A 27,809-nucleotide genomic window follows, 5' to 3' on the forward strand; every position below is an offset into this window, starting at 1 on the left:
GGTGATGATACAATAAAAGCTTAAATGAAACACACACCTCTGCATTAAGTCTGTCGCATGATGTGTCGCCACGGTGGGTAACTATGGCAACAGCCTTCTGCGGTCCTTTTTACTATACGTCAAGGGCCTGTTGAGTGTGTGTGTGAGAAAAGCTTGTGTTCCCTACAGGCAGATTAATTCCCCTCCACTTTCATTCGCTGTCAGAGCGTTGAAACAAAAACTTTCTGTTTTAATTAGTTGGGTGCAGCGTCTCACATCATCTGTCTCTCCATGTAGCGTCTCGTCCTCACAGAGCTTCCCTCCCCTTCTCCAGCTTCACTCTTCCTCTTGTTCTGTAGTGTAATTAAAGGCAGTCAGTGAAGATAATAGAATGGTAATAGTGCGTAATTGTGATAATCAATACAAAGTGCAGACTTAGGAGCACTTAATTCCTTTTATATGCAGAGCTGGCAGATGCTTCAAAAGGCAGATAATGTGGTGGATATTTATTTCCGTTAGTTATTGTGAAAAGTTGGCATGTTTCTCAACATTTTTTTCATGTCTATTTACACTCAGATTGCAGGTGTGATCTCAACATCCAGACCTAAAGTTCTTTTTTTTTTTTTTTTTGGAGCATTGCTTTAAATTATTAAGAGGTGATCAGATATTTTAGGGTAAATTTCCACAATTATTTGGTTATTGATTTAGCTTTCAGCTGCTTTATCTTTGTGGCACACATTGAGCAATGCAGAGAGACTCTGGTCCAACAGAATTACATCATACAGTTGCTGAAAATGTTTCTGCTGGACGTCTGATGCAATCTCCCATTTCATCACATCCCAAATGTACACTGTTGGACAGAAATGTGGTGTCGGTGGATGTCAATTGGTGCATAATGAACTCATTGTCATTTTCAAGAACCTAGTTTGAGATGATATAAGCTTTGTGACATGCTGCATTATCATCTGGAGGTAGCCATTACAATCTGGTCATAAAGTGGTGGATGGAGCTAACGAAACATACTCGGGTTGGAGTTTAAAAACAAAAATTAAGAGAACTCTTTAAAGTTCAACAGATAGAATATGACCAGAGTTAAAAAAATCAGAGTACCTTGAAGTAAAGGTAGAGAGATGTGTACATCAGAATGGTCTATAACAAAATAGATGGATTTATTTAAACAAGATTTTATATAAATCTCCAAAGTCCTGAAGAGACTAAAGAGAGACTGAAGCACTAAATGACCTGACAAATCCTACATGAGAGAATCTCAAAAAGTGTCTCGTTAGACCACTGTTAGTTAAAATAAATAAAAAAATAATTAAGGGGGGAATTTTTAACAAAACAAGGCTCAATAAATAATTACATAATAATTAATATAATAATTAATATTAATAATTCTACCTTCTCTTTGGAATCAGACATCATGGTGTGACCCATTTTGGTGGTCCTGCAATTTAAGTGATGCATCTGGAACTGATGCTGGACCCCAACTGCAGCTCCAAGGTAACTGGTGTCTCAAAAAAGTTACATAAATAAGCTATACATTACAAACTGAGTGTAGTTTAGCAATCTGACTATTAACTTAAAGGTACAGTGGAGGATTTTCTTTTTCTAGGTGGATCATCTAAATAAGTGGTCCTCCTAATTTTCAATCCTTCTGGTGATATGTTTACATAAGGCCATCCTTAGTGTCGGCCTCCATGCTCGTCTCCAATAGGAGTTCCCTCTCGGGAGCAGGTACAGGGTTGTGCATGTGCATTTTCTTTTTTTTTTTTTTAAGTGGAGAGGATGGGTCTTTTAAAAAATTAGAATGTATCCGATGAACATAACTAAAAAGCCAAAATGACATAAAATTTTTTACATTTAAATATCACATAAAACATTTTAAGATGGAAGTGCAGTAATTAACCTCATGTCAGCTTGTAGCAGCTGTAGTCCTAATGAAGCACCTGACAAGACCAGCTACTAAAAACTAGAACATACGTCATCGGTTTCCAAAGTTGGGGTCATGACCCCACTTAGGTTACTTGGGTTCTAGATATCTGCTACGGAAATTAAACTTATCAATAAAAATGCATGTTCATGTACTTTAAGATAAAGCATCACTTAAAAATGGACAAAACCAACTACTTTGGCTGTTTATCCTATTTGTAAAATTAAATGTAATATTATTTGAAAAATGAGAGATTTATTTAGAGACAAAACCTAAGCATATTGGCAAGTGAGGGTTTTACACCAATCTGTTTATCTTTTTCCCTGCTGCTTAATCTGATTGGCCTGCTATCCTCAGGCTGTGTGTCAAATGGGAAATCCCTGCAGGTAGCAGACGTGTCCAGACAAACACCTCTTATTAGAGGAATATGACCCCCCCAGGGATAGGCTGACCTCACCAGGGACTTGAAGAAACACCTGAGGCGCGCAGCTGAGCTGATCTTTGATGTTGGCTGTGCGGCTCAATTGGTGTGTCAGCGAGAGATGATGTGGATGTTTGAATGTCTCACATATTTAACCTGTGACCAGGAGTTTAGCCTTTTTTCCTGTTGTTGACTCATTATTAAAAGGGGACAGTTATATTTTTGATAACCCCTCCACCACCTCTCTTTAACCAATATTAGGTAAAAATATTTACTTTTCACTTTTTTCCACTGCTTCTTCTGCTGTTGAGATTGATTTCACAGTTTTTTTGCAAAAGCAATCATTCCCTTTTAGTTATTTTTAAATATAATAGCAAATTTGTGTGCAAATTTCGGGGGGATTTCCTGTGACAGACCAACACAAAATTGGCCATAACTGTAAAAAAAAAATAAAATAAAAAGTTGTAATTTTACAAAAAAATTGTAAGGTTTGTAAATGTATTTCAATTACGCATCCTGAAGAAATTCCATGGCAAAAAAAATCAGGTTTAAAACACATTACAAAACAATATACAACACTTTGAAGGTTAATTTATAATAAAACTGAAAGGCAATCATGGTGTTTTTAGATGAAATTATAGTTCTCCTTTTACATGTATGTCGTCTATGAAATAGAGGTAAGATGAAGGCCATTGTTAAAGTAAAGTTGCATAAAGGATGCAACAAACTTATAGAAGAGGATGTTCTGGATAGCTGAGACAGAAGTTGAGCTTTTGCATGTTTGTCAACTGATTTTTCACAATCACTGCTACAATGTCAAAGCACAATCTTAAGTCAAATTTAGGAAGGATCCAGATTTGAAATTTGACCATTCATATTATAAGCTTGCAAAGTTTAAGGGAAATTAACTTAACAAAGTTTAAACCTTAACTCATAGTAAATATAAAGGTATCTAGGAACAAATTCTTAATTCTCCAACAATCACACACATTTCTGCAGTTGTTCCTTTATGCAAAGCACGTTAAATTAAACCAAATATGGATATTTGAAAGAACCTGCACCACAGGGAAGAGGAGTCAAAAGAGACCATTATAGCAGAGGGGGGATAGCAGTGGATTATGCGGACAAAGGTTACTTGATGGATTGTGAAACCTGCCAGGTGTCCCAGCTTTGAAATTCTTCCCTTTTACCACATGTTTTAACTGAAATGAATTTTGGCTTATGTTTACTGTTTGAATTCGGTGAGTTTCCAGTCAAGTCAAAATGTATGTCTATGACCCATTTAATGTTACAACAGTTCACATCGGTGCTGCACAAGCAAAAACATATACTTAGCGCTGCAAAAATTGTAGATTTAAGATGATTGCAAACCACAGCAAAATGAAAAAAAAACAAAAAAAAATCTTTTCTACGATAACATTTAATACCAGAAGAAACTGCAACTGGTTTTTCAAACGCATTTGGAGGGAAAGATAACAGTAATAACTATTTAAGTTGGTGACTGTTTTCTAAAAATATTAAAGCATTAAGTCTAGGTGGACAGATCTCTAGTGGCACCAAATATTGATTGGTGAGAGTTTAGGATGGGGTCAAAAAGGCTGAAAGGGGATTTGGATTGTCACTGTTATTTGACACAAGATTTGAAAGATCTAATCCTTCCTGAGAACCTTTTCTAAAGTATCAAGAGAAATACAAACTCAGCTTGTCTGCAGGCCTGACCTAAGTTGCCTCTTTCAATCATTGTTCAGTCATTGGTTTGGAAATTTTGAGCTGAAAAAGAGCGAGAGTGTCCATTACCAGTCTAAGTAGGCAAAAAGATTACAACTGGTATTCAGCTTAGAATTAAAATGGAAAAAAATGTGCCCAGTGTTATCAAAGATGTAAAAAACTAGAGGAAGTTCAAAGGTGTGTGCAAAGTCAGGGAAGGTATTTTGTTAGACATTGCTATATTAAATAGCAGAGGAGCATATGCATGGAGGAAAGGTAATGTTTCCGAAGGGATCAAGTTTGATAAGTTTGAAATATTCATGTCTATTTTCCAGGTTTTGCAAAATCATTTTTCCTTTCTGTTTTAGACATGTTGCTGAAAACTATTTACACGACCACATCTCTGCTAGCTGTCATGTTTATTTACAAAAATTACATTTTTGAATTTTGATGTGGCTGTTTGTGCATAATGCACGTAAAGTAGCAGCTTTTATAGTCACAGTTCACCCTTGAGCAATTTTCCATTCCACTGAGTACTGCTGCTGAGCTCCAGTGACCTGCTCTCAGCAGACCTGCCTCTGCTTGTGTGTGTGTGAGGGTGTGTGGGGGTAAGGGTGTGTGTGTGTATGTGTATATAATCAACTGTGCAACATTCAACGACAGCCACATTCCACTAAGCTCACTGCCTGACTGATGGAGGCAGTGCATGCATATTTATACAGAAAACACAATCTTGCTTATGAGCTTATGTTCTACCAGGACTGAAGTAGGTATACTTTACACCTCTAATTTTATATAATTTAATAACAAAAAAAACAACCAAAACTTACAACCCAGCTTGCACAGGGGATCACATTTACTGAAGTAGGCATGGAATCAATGAAGCAAACCAGCAGTGAGCATAGAAAACCTGAAGAGACCAATACAGGGAGAAAGTGGGCAGGAAAAGTAAGAAAAGCAGGTCATAGCAAGCAGGAGAACCTGAAAAGCATTTAAACCAAAAAGGGGAGAGAACTGAGAAAAAGCTAACCAGGGAGAGAAAAACTATGCAATATAAAAAAAATATACCTGTAATTTAAAATGAACATCAAGATCAACTAAGAATATAATATACCTTGAATAGATATAATTATCAGAAAAAAGAGAATATGAACAACAAAGCAGAAATAAATGTAAAACACCTGGAAACAAATAGAGCATGGAACTGAACTGATATGAAAAATGCAGATGGAAAAAATAAGAGAGTTTCAAGACCTATGAAAGATAATAAAGAAAAATGCCTAAAACAAGAAACAGAAGTTGAAAACCATAACCTTAGTCATCTCAACATATCTTGACAATGTTGGAAAATTTCAACAAAGGCTCATTCAAAACAAAGGTTAGAATATCCATAGTTTTGTGAATTGCTCATTCACTTATGTAACTGCTGTTGCAGCTGTGAAAATAAGACTTTAAAAATTTCAAACTTTTTTTTTCTATGAAATGATAGAAAATGAATTGTGGTTACAGTAATTCCTGACCATGCAGAACTGTGTCTTAACAAAAAAATAGTATTTCATAGCTAATGGTAGGAATTTTGTCTTCAGTGGTTAATTTCAATCAGGTATTAAAAATAGCTTTTTGCACAGTGAAAAACATTCTGTCACTGATTTGCTCTAAGTTATGCTTTACTTCTGTTTTCCCTCCTATCAAATTAATTGTGATGTTATTCACTTAGTGATGAATCGTCCTGTTGGGTTAGGGTTGGACATTCCAATTCAGGATGTTCTGGAAGAGAGCAGAATTGGTTGAAGCAACAGATACTTCTTCACAGGGTTGTAAGCAAAGTACTAGACAATATGATGTAATATGTTGCGTACAGCTTTGGTCTGTTATTATTGCTTCCTTGCAATATTTTCTTAAAGAATTGACTTGAGTTTAAGAAAAGAAAATATGTTTATAAATCATTTCGGGCAAAACTGCAATGCTTTTGTTATTTTTTATTTAGGAGACAATGGTATTTCTATCATTAAAATAATCATTTCTTCAAACGGTCAGTTAGAAATATCAGATTTATAGTAAAGTGACATAATTCATTATCAAAATCTTTAAATAAAATTAATTCAGTCAAGGCATTACATTTATTAGTTGCCTAGAAAACAGAAAAGTAAAAAGTGATATGAACAAACATTTTTGATATAAGCAGTGGAAAAAAAAATTATATCGACTGTAGTGTAGGATCTACTTTTTAAAGTGATCTAGGTTTGTCAAAGGCCACATAAAAAACTTTTTAAGCTTCCACTGTGACTCCATGCCTACTCTGAGAGGCTTATAAGTTTTTGCAAGAAGAGAAAGTAAGGCAAGCTTTTAGTTGCAACTTACATTTTTGCCACTATATGTCCCTGTTGTTTTTGCACTGCTTAAGTGGAACTTTTAGAACGTCAAGCAGTTAGCGGTCTGACACCAAAAACAAAAAGGTATAAATAACAAGCAAAGAACCTCAACTTTCAATTCAATTCAGTTTATTTATATACAGTAGCGCCAATTCACAACACGTCCTCTCAAGGCACTTTGCCGAGACAATTCAACCAGATCATCCAGTCAAATTGATTCAAAGTTTTCTATCTAAAGAAAACCAGTTGATTATATCGACTCATTGACCTGAAGGCCACTTCCCTCTGATTTCTTTATTCGGGGTAAACACATAGTGGCACAGGATTTGGTAAAATTGGTTAATTTCAAAAGTAGAATTAATGGGTGCTTTTGGATACAGGAGTCTCCCCTCCCATCAGAGGGTTTTCAGTTCAACCTCATTTTGTCTTTGGGGCAAGACCATCAGTGGTGATCGTCCTGGCCACTGCTCCTGGTCCAGTGGCGCAAGTGTCAACCTCACTTCTGCCATCATCAGTGAGTGTGTGAAGGGGTGAATTACTGAATTGTAGAGTAAGACGCTTTGGTCAAGTCGTCTTACTTAAAGTGCTATAGTACAGACCATTTTCCAAAGTTGTCATTGGATCCATTAACCTGCTATTGGGGAAACGGTTAAACTAATGAGAGCCTCCGTGAATTTAAAGTAATTTCTAATCAGTCTTTAGAACCTAGTTATGCTGCTGACAATTGGCTGCTTCTTTATGTCAGACTGTCTTGCTGATGTGGAGAAAAAGGTTTGTGTATAACCCACAGACTGCTAGAGTTCCAGCAAGTTTAGAATCATCCTGGGTGAAAACTTGGACAAAAAGCTAAAAAAGAAGTGTTTGAAAGTTTTTTTCATGGCTGATAAACAATAGTAACTACACAATTATAAGTTAGTCACTTATAGATTTCCATATGTGGCTGAATTTTTTCCCCCCACAAACCTTATGTTCTTTAAAGACTGGTCAGATGAAGGTCTCTAAAGAGAAGACGAAGAACAAACTATGTGGAAGGCGCTGCTTTTATGAACATGAGCTGTTACATATTCCAGTCTTATCATCTAGACAAAGCATGACCTGTTGAAATGTTGTCTTCGCTGTTGTGAACATTGCTGGAAATGGAGAGTAGACAAGTGGGAAAAGACACAACATATGAAAAAATATATATATTCGGTAAATTCAAATGGAACCATTTTTAATTGATTATTGTCAAGGCTCAGAACGGAGGACCCAGTATTCAAGGAAGACAGACAGTTGGATAATTCAAAAGGCGTTTATTTAAAAATGGAACTGCTGTAACAGCTCCTAGGGCGTCCAAGGCAGGAACCTCTGCAGAAAGTAAACACAGGTTAGTGACCACGTAAATCTGACCCAGGATGATTGGGCGCGTGAGTCACTAACCTGGTTTTACAGTTCAGTCCATTCCCAGAGAAAGAGGTTGATTCCAGAACCAAGGCTGAAAGTGGAGGGGGGGGGGACCTCATGTCCACGACCAATTTTAATATGTTTTGCAATGTTCTAGTCCTCTTTGTTTTTGACAATAAGCTGAAAGTCAATTGAAAATACCGTCTCATCAAGAAAGGGAAGCAAGGGACATTCCCAAGTCAGAAATGGCTCACCTTTTTCGTCCATGGCCATCTCAGTCTCTTAAAAAGTCTTTATTTTTGTGAATAAAGAACATGCATTTACCTTTTCAACAACTACTTACCATGTCCTTCCTGAGATTTAACTTTTAGACACAATCTGATATAAACAGGGTGAAGTGTAAGTATTTCTCATGTCATAGCATCTAGAAAGGTTCTGTTTTGATAACCTGATGGTACCTACATTTGGTGGATTCACTGACACTAATACAATTGTATATTTTTTTCCTGTTTCTCAACATCAAGTCACCAATGTGGGACTGACATGCATAAAACATTTTTTTTTGCATTTCAACTAATTCTTTCAGGTCAGACTTGCAGTGCATTTTTTTACTTGGCCTGCTGTAAATTATCCTCCTGAAAAGTAGCAAATATGATGCTACTTCCTTCTGTTGCCATGACAACATGTTATCTTCTTCTGTCAAAATACAAACTTAAGATTTAATAAACTCAACGTACATTACAAAATATTTTCTGTAACAAGCAGGTCCCTCTTGTGCTTCGTACGTCTTCCATGCCTACTCTTGTGTGTGTTTCACAGCCTGAGTTTTTTTTTTCCATGTTGTGTCAAACAGTGGCATATGCTGTGTTAAAGCACCTCAGTTCTAGGAGGGCACATATGTTTCTACATATGTTTGAAGTGCTAAAACCATTGGCACAGAGGGGACCTTTTGTAGTTGACAGTGGTGGGCAATCTGCCCAGCTTTTATGCTTTATGGATGTGAATTGCAACTGCAATAGCCCTAAGCATCAGGGATGATGCCTGTATCCCCATTGTGAAGCTCCAACATTGCAGTGTTGTCTGCATTAAATAAAAACTATTAACAGCATTAAATCTGTCTGACACTTGTCTCATGCTGTCAAGCTGTCAACAATTGCTTAAGAGCACATGAAAGGAAGCGGGGAAGTAAGATGGCAGCATGGGTCTACGAGCCCTGGAGACAGATTTCACAGTTTAGCAGCAGGTGAGGCATCCCGATTTACAAAGACTAATAGTTAGGTGCCCAAAAGAGAGTGATCAAGCTTTGGCTGAATGGTTTAGGATAAGCCAATAATACATTTTCCCATAAATGCCACAGAACATAGTTTGAAAGAATTACTCTTGATTTCTACTCAAAACTGAGTTCAATGTAATTGAAGAGAAATTGGACAATTAGGACAGAGCGGTGCAAGTAGCAGCTTATGTAATGTTTGATTGTGATTCAAATCCTGATGGAACCCGTGGAGCAGAAATTAGAAAAGGAAGGAGAAATCAAAGATTAATGTCGTACATTACGTGTCCCTGTAATCAAATTGGAAATAGAAGCTTTATGAGAAGCTGCCAGAAGGCATAACTGGTTAATGGACAAAGTCTTACAAAGCAGATTTCGGTAGGTTTTTATAAATTTATGTACTTGCATTATACATTTCAGAAGTGGCATGGCCAGTAATGTATAATGCTGAAGTGGATCTAGTATGTTTAGACCTCAGACCTAAGACAGTGCCTTAAAAAGATGTTTATGTTAACATTAGAGTCACGGGTTATTTAAGCGATAGACCAACACAAAGTAGCACCTATTGTGTCTAGAAAGGAAATTTGACTGTTTGATTGATTCCTGCCTGAGAAAATGCTGTGTGTACGGTAGTCCTATGGCATCACTCCCTGCTCCCTCTGCTGCATTGGTAATCAGGTCTAAGTTGTTAAACATGTGGCAGCTCCAGTTACCAGGAGTTGTTTCACATTGGAGAAGTACCATATACTGTTGACACACGCAATAAGTTACAGCCAGATCCGTTTTTTCTCCTGTCTGCCTTGCCCCTCTGGGGTACTTCAGTTGTCTCCTGATCTCTAGACATCATTAGCCTTCCTTGCCTTTTGACCAAGTGTGTTTGCCTCTGCCCATGTCTGGAATGATCTGTGAAATCACATTGACCCAAACTTGGACTTCAAATCTGTCTCTCCTGGAACCTTTGCCAAATTAGTTCGTTCGTTAGTTTCACATATGAAACAAAGACAGGAAGACCAACCTACATACCACATAAGTTGGGTATAAGTTTGATCAGTTATACATAGATGTTTCTCCTCAGCCCTTTTTCCTACTTGAGGCTTGGGTTCTGTCAGACATGGGCATTGTGGAGTCAACAAGTCATCTCAATGTCATGTATTGGTTCTACCCAGCCACTGAAGCAGGTGAGTCCAATCTTCACCGTGAATTAACCTGTGCAGATTGGACTCACCTGGTTAATTGACTGGGTAGATTAAATACATGACATGGAGATGACTTGTTGACTCCACATTGCCCATGTCTGGGTTCTGTTCTACAGTTCCATTATAGAGATATAAAATGAAACGTGCTTTTATGATTTCTTTTTTCTTCCTTCTTGGTTGATGTTATTTATTGAACTTCCTAATATGTATTCAGGGTCAGCATCAGGGCATAGAATATACACAAACTGCCCTAAAGCCAGACAAATTTACTACAACTTTTCCACACATTGGAATGCCATCTCTCAATCAGTCTCCCCTGTGTCCATGTCTGGGATTGTGTATGGCAGGCCGGGTTGTCCTGTGTGTCCCTTTTGGTGGTTTTCAATTCAGGAGGCATTTGAAAAAGTTGTCTGAGCCACCAAGACTGCCAGAAAACATCCAGAGCTCTGAGGTGCTTGAGCTGTATCTTGTCCACCCCCAAAGCCTTGCCACCATGGAGTTTTTTTGCCCCCCTGATTGATAATGAATCTGGCCCCTAGCACCCTGTCTATTTTTCCACCATTAAAGGCAAATCAGCCTGATTAAGGAGATCCTTAAATTATTCCTTCCAATAATAATGTCAAACGATGTCCTCATTCTTGGTCAGCAGCTCCCCTCTCCCATTGAAAACAGTGTTGGCAAAGAACTGCTTTCCCTCCGTGGCACAGGACAGTTTGTCAGAATTGCTTTGAGTCCAACCAACAGTATTCCTTCATGGCCTCTCCAAACCCCTCAGACACCAGTTTTTGCCTCTGCAACTACCGCAGCAGCAGGCTTGGCCTCAGGATACCTGCTTACTGCCTCCAGGCTTGATGGGACTTCTTCTTCAGCTTGAGAGCCTCCCTTACTGTGGCTTGCCAAGTCTGTCTGGCTTCCTCTTCTTCCAGTGCATCCAGATCCCCACCAGGGTTTTGTAGATGGACCAGGTCTATGGTTGAGCGTCAGAAGATATGTCTGCAAAGTCTATCATCAACCTCCAGCCTAGGTCATTTCCTGGTGCCAGGTGTCCTAATTGACATCATTATGCCTGAACATGGTGTTCATTATGGACAATCTGTGACTTGCACAGAAGTCCAAAAATGAAATACCACTCTGGTTCAGAGCTGGGGTTCCATTCCAGGGGATGTTAAGAAGGCTTGGTACTGTATTCCGTACTGCCGCCCGACCCATAGGCCAAAACCACAATCAGAGATCTCCAACTCACCCGAAGGCAAAGGAATGTGACCCTCTTGTCCACCAGGGTAAACTCCAACACAAAATGGCTGATATTGGGGAGACAAGCAGTCTCACCCGCGCTCTCCATCTCCCCCCATGGGCCACTCCACAGCAGAAGAGAGTTCAGCTCCTCTCAAGGATCTGGGTTCAAGAGTCCACGCTATGCGTGGAGGAGAGCCCAACTATTTCTGTCTGATATGGCTCCTTCCTCCCTCAGTGAGGTGACATTCCATCTCCCTAGAGCCAGTCAAAGCCCCTGTGGATTGGGTTGTTAAATTCTCTGTCACTGACTGCCGCCCAATCCTCTTTGCACCGGTCCTTCGTTGTTCCCCTTGCAGATGGTAAGCCAACTGGCGGATGGCCACTGATCTATAAAGTCCCCTGTTTGATGGGTCATAAACAAAAGTTACAAAGCAGTTACCATATCCTGATGGTTCCGGTAAGCCTTTCACTTAAGCCTGAACAAAGTATTTACTTAGCAAGCTCCTAGGTCTCATGTTCAGTGCATCACTGCAAAAACTGAAACATAAAATGTTTGAAATAATTGTATTGTCTCTTTATTTGAGCAAGCAAGAAGGAAAATTTGCTAATGGAATAGAATGAAATTCCATTAAGCTTCTTCCAGATTGCGGGGGAAGCTGAAGTTGCATAATATTTTACTATCTTACTTAAGGAAGCAAATACTCATTCCATTGGCAGATCATTTTTCAAATGATACACATTTTTTAAAAAAGAGAATCTTACTTATTTTCATATCAGTTTTTTTCAGTGTTACTATCAGTTTCTGTCTGTGTTGCTAACTGCTGAGCAGCACAAAATTGTGACAAATTTTATGCAGAATGTTAGTCAAAGTCACATCTAATTTGCATTGGTTGTCGGAACTGGAGTCGCATTCCAAAAGATCAAATTCAGAACCACTTATGAATGGCACATAAATGTGACCTGGAAAATTCAGATAGGGGCCAAATCTTAGCATCCACACTTGTTTTATACACCCTGAACTGATCACCTGAACCCCCCCAAAAATCAGATTTGTGCCACATTTGCCCTGCAGTATGAACAGGGCATAATTCTAATATGCCACATCTCCTGTCAGCATTTCAGCTCTGTTGATATTTGTTAAATTTTGGAGCTGGAAAAAAACAACAAAAAAACATTTGTGTGAGGTTATCTTCCCTGTAAACTGTTTTTTTTTTTAACAGCATTAAATCTGACCTAGTTGCTTCCCCATAGTTTCAGATCAATGCTAATTTCAGCTTCTGTTTCATGATTATCTGTCTTCTTGCAACATGTAATTCATTTTTTCCACAATCAATCTTTCTTACAATTATAAATGCATACAATTTTATCTTTGAGGCTTCAATGGAAGTTTTGATGTAAACAGTGATGTATTTTTCAGGATGGCATACCATCCTGAGTTTTTTTTTTAGTTTTATATAGCAAACTTGCATGTCTGTTGAATGGGGAAGGTTGCCTCTTTGATGTGCATACTACAAGCATATTGAAAAGAAAATTATAGCAGTCGACCATGGGTTGATGATGGAGCTGAGGTTTTCATCCCATTCAAAGCTTATGACTTGGTGAGAGAAAGTCTGGGCTACATTTGAACATCTGGATTTAAAAAAAACTCATTACTCATTAAATATGTACAGCATTATTCCATACTAAAATTCTGTTTGACATGTATAAATGATTCATTGTCGTTACAAAACATAAAGAATTTAATTTTTAAGATTGCTTTGATTTCTTGGCATTAGTTGAAAGGGAAATTCTGAGGAAAAATCAACCCTGAAATAAGTTACTCTACAGTGATTACCCTCACAGAGCACCATTCAAGTATAAACTGGAGTGGTGTAAACAGAAACATACTGTAGTTTATCTTTTGCTAAGAGCTATCTGAATCATCTGATTGGCTAGCTTTGTCTCTTGATTGCGTGTGGAGATTTACAGCATGTCAGTGCTGACAGCTGGAAAAGTCCCATTAAACTGGTGACCACATTCCTTAGGTCTATCATGAAAGATGACCCGATGCCCCTGAGCATGCAAAAACACCACACACCTTAAGTCACACACACAGATGCAGAGAACAACAAAGGCTTGTAAAACATGACAGATTTATCCCCCTCCCCACCCTTTCACTTTTGGTAGCTCTTTGCGCTGTGAGGCACTTTCTTATATGAGCATATAAATGTTGAAACATGATATTGGGAATAAATGTTGACTTTGGTTGCACTTCTAGATTGTATTAGCTGCTCTGCCTACTTGATGCAGGTTTTTTTTTAAGCCACAGGGATTGATTTAATACACTGATTTTGCTTGAATGAAGTTTCTTGTGCAAAATTGAAAGCCAGCAAAAAAAGAGCAGCCTAGGGTTCTAAAATCTGGGTTTCTTGCTCAGACACGTTAGTTATTCATTCATATGAGTTTTTGATTTCATTTTTCCTATTTCTTTTTTTTTTTTTTGCAAATATGTTTAAACTTTGCCCTTTAATTTTGAATCAATGCTTTTCAACAACATTAGACACTAATGTAGGGTCATATTTTATCTTTAATTGCAGCTAATTTCCTGCTGGATGTTTTTCTCCAAGCGTTATCTGTCATTTGAGCTCTCTTGGATCCAGCAGGTTGCTGCAGCTTTACTCCCACCCCTTTTATCCCAAACTTTTCTCTTCAGTGAAACTGATTCATTCACTTTAACACACCTATCCTCTGTCTCTCAGATACAGACAGATTTACTTCTTTGCTCTCTTTCACTTGATAATCTGCAGCTTGACTTGGATAGTTTTTATGTTGTTTTTCTTTTGACTCTTGAAAGATTGAACTCAAAGGATAATGTCTTCATTGGTAAGTTAAAAAAAACTCCAGAGCCTACTCTAGGATTATATTTGAAACACATTTTAGTAATTGCACTTTAATATGACATTTTACAGAGTAGTTATGGATTTCAACAGCGTGGATACCTTTAAAGACTGAATCTTTGGATTAAGGCCAGGATTTCTAATTTTCAGATGCTCTGCTGCTCGTTAAATAGAACTCTCTGTCAAAGCAGAGTAATTTTCCTTCCTTGCTCCTTGTTGGGTATAAAAATAAAATGATAAATGCAAATGGTCTATATTGTTTTAAGAACACATACAGTAATATTTTGTGCAGAGCCGTTTCTTTGCCTCCGTGTGCATTTGCCTCTAGATGTGCATCTACTCATGCAAATTCAACAAATGGCCTTATGCAGTCATGTCAACTCTAGTGTATCATGGATAACAAGAGCACATCAAGTTGTTGGTTAGAGCAATGTCAGAAAAGGAAATTGTCTGTTATGTAAACAGGAGCTATTTCACATTTTTGTGTGGACCTACCAGAGTCCAAATGCAAATGCAATGTGTTATATTGGCAAACATCTGTAACTTGTAAGTCGCATATCAAAGTTTCCTGTATTTGTTAGCTTGAACCAGCTTTAGATCTAGATTTTTTTTTTTTTACACCAAAGACATCTGCCAATGCAAGCAGTAGCTTCAGAGAGGTGTGTGAGTGTGCATGTTGCGCATGCGTCTCTACTGTCACCAGTTTCCCACCTACGGGGATAATCCATCCTGTGAAGTGGTGAGGTGGAAAATGCCATTATCTAGAAATGGCTGACATGCAGTTAGACTTGGAGGCATATGAAGTGTGCATATGTGTGGGTGTGTGTAAAAAGTTGAGATAGGAAATAAAAGAGGATGGGTGGGAATAAAGGCCAGAGGTGGTAAACCTTATTTTGTAACATTAAATAATCCACCTGGAAAAGTGATGAACTAAAAGCTGCAGACACAACAAATGCACTTACTTTCTGGCAAAGCAGAAAAATCCTTGTGATCCCAGCATGGTAAGAGTGCAGGTTGTAGTCACAGAGGGATCATTGAGGACATGCCTGTGTATTTGACTTAGGATTGTAGAAATTGCAGAGATGTCTTGAGGCATTGTTGGGATGAACAGTGATGATGTCTGACATCCGTGTTGGTCATAAGTTAGGTATTTGGAGCAACACAAGGATTCAGGCTTAAAAAAAGCTACACTGACAGAAATTTTGTAGAAAATAGTACTTCCACAATGAATAAATCACCATAAAACATCTTTTTCCAACTTCATTGATTGCCAATCTGTCAAATTAATAACAAAAAAAAAAAAAAAAGTATTCAATTGAAATCACTTAATAGCAGCCTTTTAAGATAAGATGCAAAATATTGTTTGTTCAATGCACACTGAAAATAATTAAATCCATTTCCAAACAGATGAACTATAATGCCCCTCTCCTAATCTATGGTCAATGTATAGGATTTAAAATGAACATTTTGTTCACTACATATTGAGATTCACCTTTTAATATAGATGTAGCTGCTAAATAGCCTTCAGACTCTCAAGGAAGATTGGAAAAAAACACCAATTAGGTTATTTAAAGAAAGACTACAAGAAGGTGCGGTTTTACTATCCAGGTCTCATTTCTCAGGCCCCTGGCAATGTTTACTACCTTTTTTTTTAGCAAGCTTCTCTAACTTTTTCATAAGCATAAGATTAAGGCAAATTGTAATACTTTCTTCCTTGAGTGACACTAGGTACCCAAGTTCGAAGCGTGGTTGGCTCACAAAAGACTCAATAGGTATGACTTTCTAACTCGCTGTTGGAGGATTGTCTAGTTCATGAGGTTTCTTTTTTAGATGGGAGTGATGAAGAAGCTTTTAAATGCCAACCTGATATTGAATAACTAAAACAAGGGCTGTTTGCATTCTCAAGACAATGTACTGTTTGTGCATATTGGATTCTCTAAGGACTTTCCCCTTCTCAATGACCCTGCTAATTTGCTTAAATACAGAACTTAAAGGCGAAATTGTGGAGTGGATGGTTTGTACTTTGTTATGGCAGATTGAGTGCTCTTCTTCTTAAAGGGGAGATTTCTTTTCCACTGTTGCTACAGTACATGCATGCTCAGTACAGGTATAGGGATTGTTGCAAAGTAAAACTGTCCTTAGATGGAAAACAATCAACCAGTTAGATAAACTGATTGTGAATGCATTATTTGATAACTTTAGTGTGTTTGTGTTTTCCAGTGTAAAGTGCCTTGAGACACGTTGTAAATCGGCAATTGACATCTTCAAACCAAAGAACAAACATGACTGTTATTTGTAGCTGTGTGTAAAGAAACAAGGATATCAGCCAGCACCTACATGTCTGAGCAGATTGCTCTTTTTCATGACAAAAAGATAGAAGTAATCTGGAAAGTAATCTATGTGGAGGCTGCTCTTATCTTTTATAGTAAAGGAAGAGCTACACAAAAAACAAATGGATTTAATTTACCGGTATGTTTGTGTTCCAGAGTGATAAATAATGGTATAATGAGGTCCAATTTACAAGCGTCTGAAATGGCTTCATCAGTTTGGCGCTTAGATTAGAACCATTTTTACAAAGGGAAGCTCAGAGTTTAGCCCATGCTCCTCTGTGTTATGAAGCAGGATACTTTATAATAGCCTTTATTTGTAGTTTTACCAGAATGTCTCATGAGATGAAGACCCAACATTACGCTTTGATAGTAAAAATCACTTCCTGGCTGGCAACACCTTGGGATCCTTAAGAATACTTCTGAATGTTCATGTCCTGTTAGCTCTGAGAACCCATCTAGAACAAGCAACAAATGACTGACATCGATTACTAGGTAGAGGAATCAAACATTTAGCACCACTCACAAGCTGTCTTACACCACAGCTACACTGTGCATTACACATCCTTGAGTCCATTGCAAATTTCCCCAAAAATGATATTCTATTCTACTGTATTCTATTCTATTCTATTCTTAATACATTCCTAATTTTTTCAGTGGTTACAGCACATGAATGCACATGGATGCCTCCTATAATCTATAATGGACAGCAGCTATGGGCTGTTTATGGCTAAAGACTATGGTGACTGGGGTTAATTTTGACTATAAATGCTTTTGATTACATTTTATGTTAATATCTTACTTTTTTTTTTAAGTATCTTTAAAGTACCGTATTAATGCACGTCTATGAGTCTCATACCCATTTAAAACTCACCTTAGCATGGACACAGCACAAGGCTGGAAGGCTCTGTCTGCCATTCATCATAACACAAGAGCCTCTCCTCTCTGCAGTACAGTACAAAGGTGATGCATGCAGAGACAGATCTTAGATCTGCACTGGTATGTGAGAGGGAGAGTGAATTTTTTTTTGGCTTATGCATTAGAGTTCAAGCCCTGCCAGTTCTCACTTCCTTCTGCAGGAGCCGTAAACTATTCAGCCTGCAGCCCTTCTGGCTTAGTCAGACCAGATGGTCAAATCACATGGAGGAATTTTTCTGGAATTTAAAGTCGTGTTTATCTTATTTTTTATGCCGCAATCATGCAGATTTACAGCCGAAGTGCTCTCATGAGGAAGCTCATGAAGTTGAATTGGCCTGATAGATGGGTTGGGACTCATTCAAACCCAAAAGAACTTTTGAAAACGTTGTCATGTTACTGAGTGAAGCAGCAGAACTCTTTTTGATGTTAGGCATTTGCACATGCTGGTGCTGTTCTCACATGCACGTTTGCAAGATGTGTGGGGATTAGCAATCAGATGTAAGACATAGCAGAGAGCATCATTTCTCTTTATCAGTGTTATTTCTTTTTTTTTCTTTGTTTATTCAGTCGATTTTAACCAACTCTTACTGCCGTATAATGTATTATGTGCTAAAGATTAGATCAGATGCTGACTGCACTTTACATAGTACATGTTTATTATTCAATTGATGAATTAGCAAGACGTGTGGGCTAAAATCAATAACTAAATGCAACATTTTGTAATATGTTGGGGCTGGATATTGCTAAAGTCTCAAGCTAATTGTTGTACTGCTTTGCAAAATCATACATTCACTCTATTTTAGTCTAAACCCTGAATTTATGAATGTAGATATACTTTTAAATGTCTCATTATTTAATACCACTGCTCTCTTTGCTCATTGATTGCTGGAAATGTGCACCAGCCCCCAGGAATCAATGTTAGCACAACCAGGATGTTTAATAAATACCTTCCCTTGAGAAAAGACTTCCAGTCTTTGGTTTTTGTAAACTTTTACCCTCTAATGAGATTTTTATAGAGATTTTATTTAGATTTTATTTAGATTAGGATTTTCTTTTAAGAGTTGTAATTTACATTTGATATGTCTGTCTAGCCTTCTAATTACAAGTGATATTTATATCAGAAGCAGAGTGTTTTTGTTCCAATTAGCTTTACTGCACTGTAAAAAATAAATAAATAAATAAATAAATAAAAAAGGGGCATATTTGTCTTAAGGTTTTGACCATTCATAACCTTTTAACAGTCATTTTATACAGCATCCTATTAGGATTCAAGTTAAGCCCTTGACTTGGCAATTCCAAGATCTATTTTGAGGCAGTCAGAGGTTCCCTGGATTGAGCTTTGGATTGTATTATGCTATATAACCCAAGTGCTCCTTAGATTATAGTTATAAACTGGTGGTTGGAAATTTTCATTTCCTGTTGTATTGTAAGAATCAGAATTCATCTCTCCGTCTATTTTGCAAGGCTTTTCAAATGCCTAAACCCGCTGATTTTAGTCCATCATATTTTCTGCAATGTTATGCTCTACTTTTGAAATGTTGTTGGTTTTATTGTTGATGTAATGCAAAACTTCCCACTTTTGACTTGTCAGTTCACAGACTATCATTCTTGTTGTATTGGATCAGGGCCACCAAGCTATCTGTGGGCAATCTGAAAAGAACAGTTATGTTCTTTTTGGTTAGCAATGGCTTTGGCCTTTGAACTGTCCCATGAGAACCACTTCTGCTCAGTGTATTAATTAAACTGTGAAAACCGACTTTAACTGAAGCAAATGAGAAATTTCTTTAAAGGCACTCTTTTCTTTCTAACCATTTTGAGTCATCGATGTCATATTGGTGTAATTTGTAGGTATTTGTAGGTTAGTTAAATCCTGTGAATATTAATATTCTGGTGAAGGTTCTCGGTCATCAAGGTCATGGTCATTCAAAAAAATGAAAATAAATACACTGGACTTGGTTTCTGACTTTAAAGACGTTTCTCTTCCCATCCACGAAGCTTTTTTAATTCAAAATGTCAGGAATAGCATTGAGTTTGAGGTTTTACACAGTAGCCCAAAAAAGCCTGGTTTTTGTTTTGAAAACATGCAAATTGGAACCGACGAAGGGGTCAACCCATTTGGAATGGGTGTCGTTTAGCTACTTTTGTTAGACTGCAATACCCCATACCCATCTAAGTGTCTGAAAGATGGGTCGTTAGATGGGATTGTTGGACTGGCTGAATGGACGAGGTCCTTTACTCACCTGTGCAGGGAGTGGCTGCAATGATAACAGGAAGGGATTAACACAATAGCTGCATTGTAAGTTTTAGAAAGCTGGAACCTGAGTCCACCTCCTCTGTTTAAGGTTGTTTTTTCTTACCTAACATAGATGGCTACCTTCACGCTCCTCTCAAACCACCTATTTTCTTTATCCAAAATTTGAACATTCTGGCCCTCAAATAGATGTCCTTTGTCCATAAGGTGTAGATGTACCGCAGAGTCTTGTCCAGAGGAGATAACTCTTCTGTGTTGGGCCATGCATCTGTGGAGAGGTTGTCTGGTTTCTCCAATATAAAGATCAGAGCATTCCTTACTGCACTGCACTGTTTACACCACTCCGCTCATATTTGGTCTGGCGGTTTTGTCCTTAGGATGCACTAGCCTCTGTCTAAGGGTCTTGTTAGGTTTGAAATGTACTGGGATTTTGTGTTTGAAGAAATTCCTCTTGAGTTTTTCAGAGACTCCAGCAACATATGGGATGGAGATGTTTTTGCGTTTGATCTTCTCACCATTATGTTCTGCTGGGTGTCTTTTGGATTTCCTTGCTGAAGAGCATCTTTGATGTGTTTCTGTTCTTTGTTCTGATGACTGAAAGTTTGTGTTCCAGTGGGTGGTGTGAGTCAAAAAGAAGGTATTGGTCTGTGTCAGTGGATTTCCTATAGGCTTCAATGTTGAGGTTTCCATTTCCCTTCATACTCCCCAAACAGTCTAGAAAAGGTAGCTTGTTGCTATTAGCATCCTCTCTGGTGAACTTGATGTTGTGGTCAACAAAGTTGATGTGTCTTGTGAAAGCTTCCACTTTATTTTGATGAATGTGTGATCCACATATATAAACCAATGGCTTGGTGGTGTTCCTCTGAAGATGTCCAAAGCTCTCTTTTCCATTTCTTCTATGTAAAGGTTCGCTACAATTGGTGACACGGGAGATTCCATGGCACAACCATGCTTCTGTCTGTAAAAATGATCCATGAACTTGAAATAGGCTGTGGAAAACCACTAAGGGGGCTAAAATAACAATTCCGAGGGATGATGGCAATTTTTAATGTAAAAATCAAGGTAATAAATTATTATACAAATATTTAAAAATAAAAAAAAACCTAAAGAACTTAAGAACAATTCAAATTTAAAATGACAAACTCTGATTTAGATATTCTAATATTTACAAAAGTAATTTTTTTTTTTTTTTTTTTTTACAGTAAATAACCTGGTAAAGAAAACCTGAAAGAAAAAAAAATGTTTTTATTTACTTGGCTATAGGGACTAGGTTCCAAAACTGTTTGCAGTGAAAGTGATGTGGCGAGCAACAGCTCAAGGCCTTGAAAGGCGCCTTTGAAAGAAATAAAGCGTTTGCAAAACTGCAAGACTTTATCAGAGCTGAAGGAAAACAATCTTGATCTGCAGTTGTGGGAGTTTTGCGTGTTAATTATAAGTCATTTGCAAATTCAAAAACTGTCTGGGTGTTTATCTTAGAGGGTCCTTAATTACTTTGCCACTCCCAGTTCATTCTCTGTACTTTCAGATGGGAGCAAGGAGGCGCAGTAATTGATTGATAAGTGGAGCTGAGAAGAGCCGGAAAGGAGGAACAGGTGACTAGAGGAGGAAGACGAGTATGGGGCATTCATCTGTCTGGATCTTTCTGTTGTGCTTCACACTCTTTCATCAAAGGGCTGCAGCACAAGTTGAAGGTATGTGATGACATTTATATCGACTGTTGCCTGAACAACTCTCAAACACAATTTACTCCATCAGATAGTTCTGCTTTCTATTATTTCTGAGAGTTCAAAGCTTTTTTTTGCGACTTCAGTTTTAAATGACTGCTTTTTATTTCTATAGGCTTTGGCTATAATCTATTTGATTAGCAGTCCAACCCATGACTGTTTAATGGAGCTTCCTAAAATACATATCTTGGCTACTCAAGTCTTCTCAAGTGTCCCTTCATTAAACCTTCTCATGTGATTAATTCATAGTGTAGATTCTAAACCAGTTGAAGTTTTATTCAAAACAAATTATCTGCTGGTGCCATGGACACTATATATATCTTCTTTCTGCAAGCCTGCCAAATGCATCCCATAGATACAGAAGGTTAGCCTTAGGTGCTATTGGATGTCATTTAAAGGTCATTTAGCAAATCAGAAATTGGATATCTTTCACCTGGAACATGATCGACAGAAAATTACAACATAGACTTATAGGAAAACGTATAAATATCTCTGACGTGAATGAAGCCCTTCCTTCTTTAGATTTGCTGACGGTGTATCTTATTGAAGGCAATGACTACAATGTCATTACCTGACCCTACAGGCTATTGGTTCAGTCCATAACACAATATAAACAACTCCAAGGCAAAAAACAGCTTCCATATGCAATATTGTATATACAATTGAAAACATTACAATTCTTTTGAAATCAAATTAAAAAATAAAACTTAATAAGTTCTTCTTAGGGATCATTGTAATAAACCAGTGCAAAGCGGGGCTTTTTCTTGGGCTGAAATTACAGAGATACGAAAATAAATAAATAAATTAATAGATAAATTAATTGATCTATTGCTATATGAATTTGACGGCCATTTTGCAAGAAAGGGGTTTTGTCATCTGCTAACGAGCTAATGATTAATTCCATACTAAAGATGTCTATTTTTAGGTAAACAGCTAACATTTCTGGAACTAAAATAAATAGATATGGAGAAGTTGGACATCCTTAAGGAATACAAACATTAATGTTAAATCTAGCTGTCCTACCTTTAGGTAGTTTTACACGGCTATTGATGTTCTGATATAGGCCTCCAATCAAATAAAAATTTCTCTAAAGCCTAAATATTTAGTACTGAAAACAAAAATCAGTGTTCCACAGAATCCAAGGCTTTATAAAAATCTAAGAAAAGAATAAGCCTTCATCATTGATTAAAGGTTTTGTAGAGGATTTTCCCAATTTCCAATTTTTTCAAAAAGACCAGCCCTCTCCACTTAAAATAAAAATGCACGTGCAAGGGCACGCATAAGCCCAATTCTCATTGTGCACGCTTTGTTTGAAAGTTGCTGTTCTCTTAGCTCATACAAGCCTACTGTGCCCGAACGTCTGCCATATCCCTAAATCCCTAAATCACTATATAGAGCGGGGATTATATAATGGACTTTATAGTGAACTCAGTTAACGTATCGGTCAGACAGAGGATCACTTAGACCACGGCATGGTGCCTGTGCCATCTTTGTTATTAGTAGCCACTGTCTGGTAGCCACAGCCTATGTTGATAGGGGGCTGCTGTGACCACAATTCCCATAATGCTTTGCAGGAGAGGTCTCCGCTCAAAGCATTCTGGGATATATCTGCCTCTTCTGAGAATTTCTTTTCTTCTCATACTCTCCCTAGACACTTTTTATCTAACCTCGGTCATTTTCAAAAGAACAGCGGTGATGACTACTGTCTAAAACTGTAGGTCACCACAGATATACGCCTGAAAGTCCGCATGCGCAGAAAACGATAGCTAACGGGGCGAGCACGTAGGACGACCTTACGTAAACGTATCACAAGAATGATTGACAATTAGGAGGACCACTTATACAGATGATCCACCCAGAAATGAAAGATCATCCTCTCTACCTTTAAGTCTCTATATTCAATTAAATCCTTTATTTTTCTAATATTGTTGTGGATCAATAGTATTTTTCCTGTTTGTCATCATTTTCAAATGGCTTTTTCATTTTGGGTCAGTCCTTCTATATTTATTTCATTTTTGTTTTTCGTATAACACATCTTTTGAGGTTTACTACCCAGAGCTGCTTAAAACATGTCATTTCCGTCTGCCATCTTGCCTCGGACCCCGTTGTTGATTTGGCTACCTGTTTTAAGATAGAATGGACATGGCTCTTTGTAATGGTTTATCTTCATATTTTTTTTATGACCTAAACCTGCTTTTAAAATATCTGTAGTTTTATCTCCGCCATGTTCTTCAGTCCTAGTGATATTATTTTTTCTCCAACAAACTTTGAGGTCTTCACAGATATGTTCGATATATACTGCGACAAAGTACAAGAAAAAGTATAGAAATTTTAATACCAATAAGGTGACTTCAAAAGCCAGTTGGCTTCTTGCATTTTATTTAAGGAGTGTCAGAATAAAGGGGAATTTACCTTAGTGTTTTCACATTTTTATGTACTCCAAACATAATTAATTTGGAGTTAGAACTGCAAAATGCTGGGCATTTTAAATTGAAATGCTACAATAAAGAAAGCACTAGATTTTTTTCTTCAAAAAAAAAAACAAACTTTGAATAAATAAATCAAATAAATGATGACTCTCCTTCTCTTATCAGGACAGTAAACTACAGTTTTTTCTGTTTGACTTGAAGTGTATTGGGTTCTTCCTTTGCTTAATCTTCAACTGACAACTAAATTTAAATCATAAATCATTACAATTGTCTACCTACCTGAAGTTAGTTTTAACATGAAAAAAAAAAAAAAAAATGCTTGGTTAAAAGGCAACCATGACAAATAAAAAAAAATGTATTAGACTTGTTTTCAATATTTTGAGAATGATTTTGCCCTAAAAGGACATAAACCCCAGACAAACATCTCTCAGGTTGTATATGATCTGTGGTGCACATTTTAGTTGTGACATTTAGACTTTAGCTGCTGTTGTTTAAACTTTTTTTGGTCTTCTAACTGACCTTTTCACAGGATCAGACCCACATGCTGTGCACTTTGCTTTCATAGTCAGGTACAAGAGCTGGACAGGAAACAAGGAAAAAACAGCAATTTTATAGAAAAATTGATAGAAGCTATTTAAACAACCCCTGGTTTATATTTTTTGTTGTCTGGATTGGCTGGTTAGAAATTCTCAATGAATAAATGGCAAAATAACGCATTTCAGCCTTATAATATTAGATAAAAATAAAATAACTTGCTTTAATATAATATTAGCAGGAAAGGTGCATACTGGTGCTTATACAATAATGCACTGACTTTAAAATTTCGGTCCTATACGATAAACTTCATGTAATATTGATTGAGAAAAAAAAAAAAATTTATTTTCATGTAATTTCTCAACTTTAGCTTCAGTCCAGCATTATCTTAAAAAGATAGATGACCTTCATTGAGTTTAAAAGCTTCGACTGTTTTTTTCACAACTGAAATATCTCCCAAAAGTCAACCTTAATCATTCTTCTCAGGAAAACAACCTTGTTAGCACCTTTTTTTCAGCAGTTCACTGAAATAAGTTTGTGCAGGTGGATTACCAAAGGAATGTCATTCAACTCCGTGCAACTGGTGAAAACTCTGTTCACTCCAGCATGTTTCATTATAAGGGTTTTTCAGTTGTACCAAATGAGTCCAGTTCCAGGCTTTATCTTTAGAATTTAGCAAACATAAATGATGATTTAGTTAGAGAACAATAAGTAAAATTTAAAATGGAAATATTTGATCAAGTCTGAATTTAAATGGTATCGAGAATCTGCTACATAAACTTGAACAAATTTGTCATGCTAAAAAACTGTGTGGCCAAATTCAAAGTAGTTTTTGCAAAGAGTGCTTTGAAACTCCTCCATAGGATGCAATGATGAAGATTTTATTTTTTAAGAATTATGCTCTTTGTGTAAAACCTGAAAGTAGCACAGAAGAAGGGACCATTGGTACATGAAGGTCATGTCACATACTGTACATATAAACTGAATGTATAAATTGCAATGAACATGACACTGAAAACAGCACTTCCAGTTATGTTTAGTTTACCTAACTGGCATTGGTCTTTTATTGTTTAATATCTCCATTCTGTTCACAAGGTTTGTACTTCTCATTTAAATGACTTTTTTGCATTAAAGGTTTTGTGTTTATGCTCACCCTGTTAGCTTTCATGTTTCTAAGATACCTGCTCTTTAAAAATGTGAATCGCTTCCCTTGTGTTTGGTGGTGCTGAATGCAGTAGTGCATCACTAAGGGGTGTTTTAGTGGTATTCTGCTGTATATGTTGAAGGTATTGAGCAATGTCTAATGGTTAACAATAGAGTTTTAACCTTTGAAAAGTCTGCATAGATAACCTTCAATAAAAACATTACTAATCTCTCAACTTGTGATGTGTCCTCATCCTTGGCATGTCGATCTTGCCTGCCAGCCCAGAGACACAAACCTCTGGATAATTGATCTTGTTTTCCATCCCACTCTATTCTTTTTTTTTTTTTTTTTTGACTGACAAAAGCCCCCAGCTGCTTCTAGCTCAGGGCATCCTCCACGTTTTATGTGCTTTTGCAATAATCGGAGGACTCAAAAGAGTATCCGACTGAATAGATTTGCTGCTTATGCAAAATGTGGCTGGTTTGCCTGTGTGAGATTCAACTCGAAGGATAAAATGGATGCGCATTGTTGTAGTTTTTGAAATTTCATCAATGATTTTATCTCGTTAGTGATAAATGTGCTCTTGCTGAACATAAACCAAAGCCAGAATGTACGCAAAGATGTTGGCTCAGCATGCGGGGGGCCGCAAAAATTGGATTCCTTGTGATATTTGCTGCCTTGATGAGATGTATAGGTGTGTAAGGGTGAATATAATATTGGATGGGCATGGCGCGGGGACATATGTCAGCTTCCCTGGATCCTGGGACAGCAGCCAAAGCAAGAAGGCAAGCAAGAAGCATTAGAAGGGAGCAAGCTCTGTAATCAAATTGAGGACAGGCGAGAATCACTTATCACTTACAGAACAATCAGCGAAGCCTATCTTTTATTCACCAGCCTAATCAATGCTGTTGTCACTTTTGTTTATTGCATATGTAATGCCAGAATATTGACTCAAAAGGTGTTTGCAGACACAGCAGATTGTGTGTATGTGTGTGTCTATATCCAGATTGCTTATCTCACACCTAAAAGCATCTAAATATATTCAAACTTAAGTTAAATGCATTTGTTAAGCGTGGCAACTGACCCTGATTTTGGGTGTGTTTACCTTATTATTCTAAGTGTTCCTCATTGCTATACTAAAGTTTTATTGCTGGAGTGCTCAGAATATTGATGGTCTCTTTGGCTCACTTGTGTCTCATTAAAAATTCATGGGGATTTGTGTGGTGAACTGGCTGCATGACAGAGGCTGGGGGAAAGGAAACACTCCTACATGGTGGAACAATACTGCCCTCTGGTGGTGAGTCTAGAGGACACGTCTCAAATCATTAAAATATTTTCTTTGATTTCCACCTAACGTTTGTTTGATATCATTAACTAGAATATTTGGCAGGCTAATATATTTCGACATAAAATGAATTTTTTTTAGATATAAAGGATCCTCATATATATGCATGCAAATGTATTTATGGATTTTTGTATTTGCCAAAATGACTCTACCTCTGATTGGCTCCCACAGCTCTGGGGGGAGCATTCCTGCAGGAAATGCTTTAAATTACAAAAGCTAAAAGCTAAAAGATGCTTCTTGGATATGTTCTGAATCAATATAAATGGGGGGAGTGGCGTCCTAGTGGTTAGGGCATAGAGCTTGGAATCCTGAGGTTCTGAATTCCAGCCCATCTGCCACAGACTGACACTTCCTGAGAAAAGGCCCTTAACCCCACACTGCTCTCCGGGTGCCGCACAATGGCAGTCCACTGTTCCCCAAGGCGGTGGTTCAAATACAGAGTTAAAGTTCAGTTCTGTAACATTATCAATGACCCCCTCACATCCCCACTATGAACTGTTCTCCCTGCTGCCCTCTGGGAAGAGGCTTCGAAGCACCCAATGCAGGTCCTGCAGATTCTGAAACACCTTCTTCCCCACCACCACCAGACTGCTGAACAGTTGAAAAAACTCCTAACTCATTTCACAGACTCTGTATCAACTTTCAACACCAAACCAAAACCATGCAAAATTGCACTATATATATTTAATGCTCTGAAAATATTTCTTCCATATAAATGTATCTTCCATATAAATGTTTTGACATGTCTTTTTTCTCCAAATGCT

At 37.4% G+C, this 27,809-nt stretch overlaps 1 protein-coding gene across 7 annotated transcripts in view; it reads left to right on the top strand.

The window, feature by feature from the left end:
- Window positions 1–14,206: 14,206 nt before the first annotated feature.
- Window positions 14,207–27,809, top strand: part of LOC107103009 (collagen alpha-1(VII) chain-like) — a 91,652-nt gene continuing 78,049 nt past the window's right edge. For all 7 annotated transcript variants that reach the window (XM_015402504.1, XM_015402507.1, XM_015402505.1 and 4 more), the window contains exons 1-2: window positions 14,207–14,359; window positions 21,395–21,560. In XM_015402504.1, the coding sequence (XP_015257990.1) occupies window positions 21,485–21,560 (76 nt within the window). In that variant the 5' untranslated portion in view covers window positions 14,207–14,359; window positions 21,395–21,484. The remainder of the gene's footprint in view (window positions 14,360–21,394; window positions 21,561–27,809) is intronic.

This window comes from Cyprinodon variegatus, unplaced genomic scaffold (genome assembly GCF_000732505.1).
Source record: "Cyprinodon variegatus isolate N-32 unplaced genomic scaffold, C_variegatus-1.0 Scaffold1360, whole genome shotgun sequence".
Classification (NCBI taxonomy): Eukaryota; Metazoa; Chordata; class Actinopteri; order Cyprinodontiformes; family Cyprinodontidae; genus Cyprinodon; species Cyprinodon variegatus.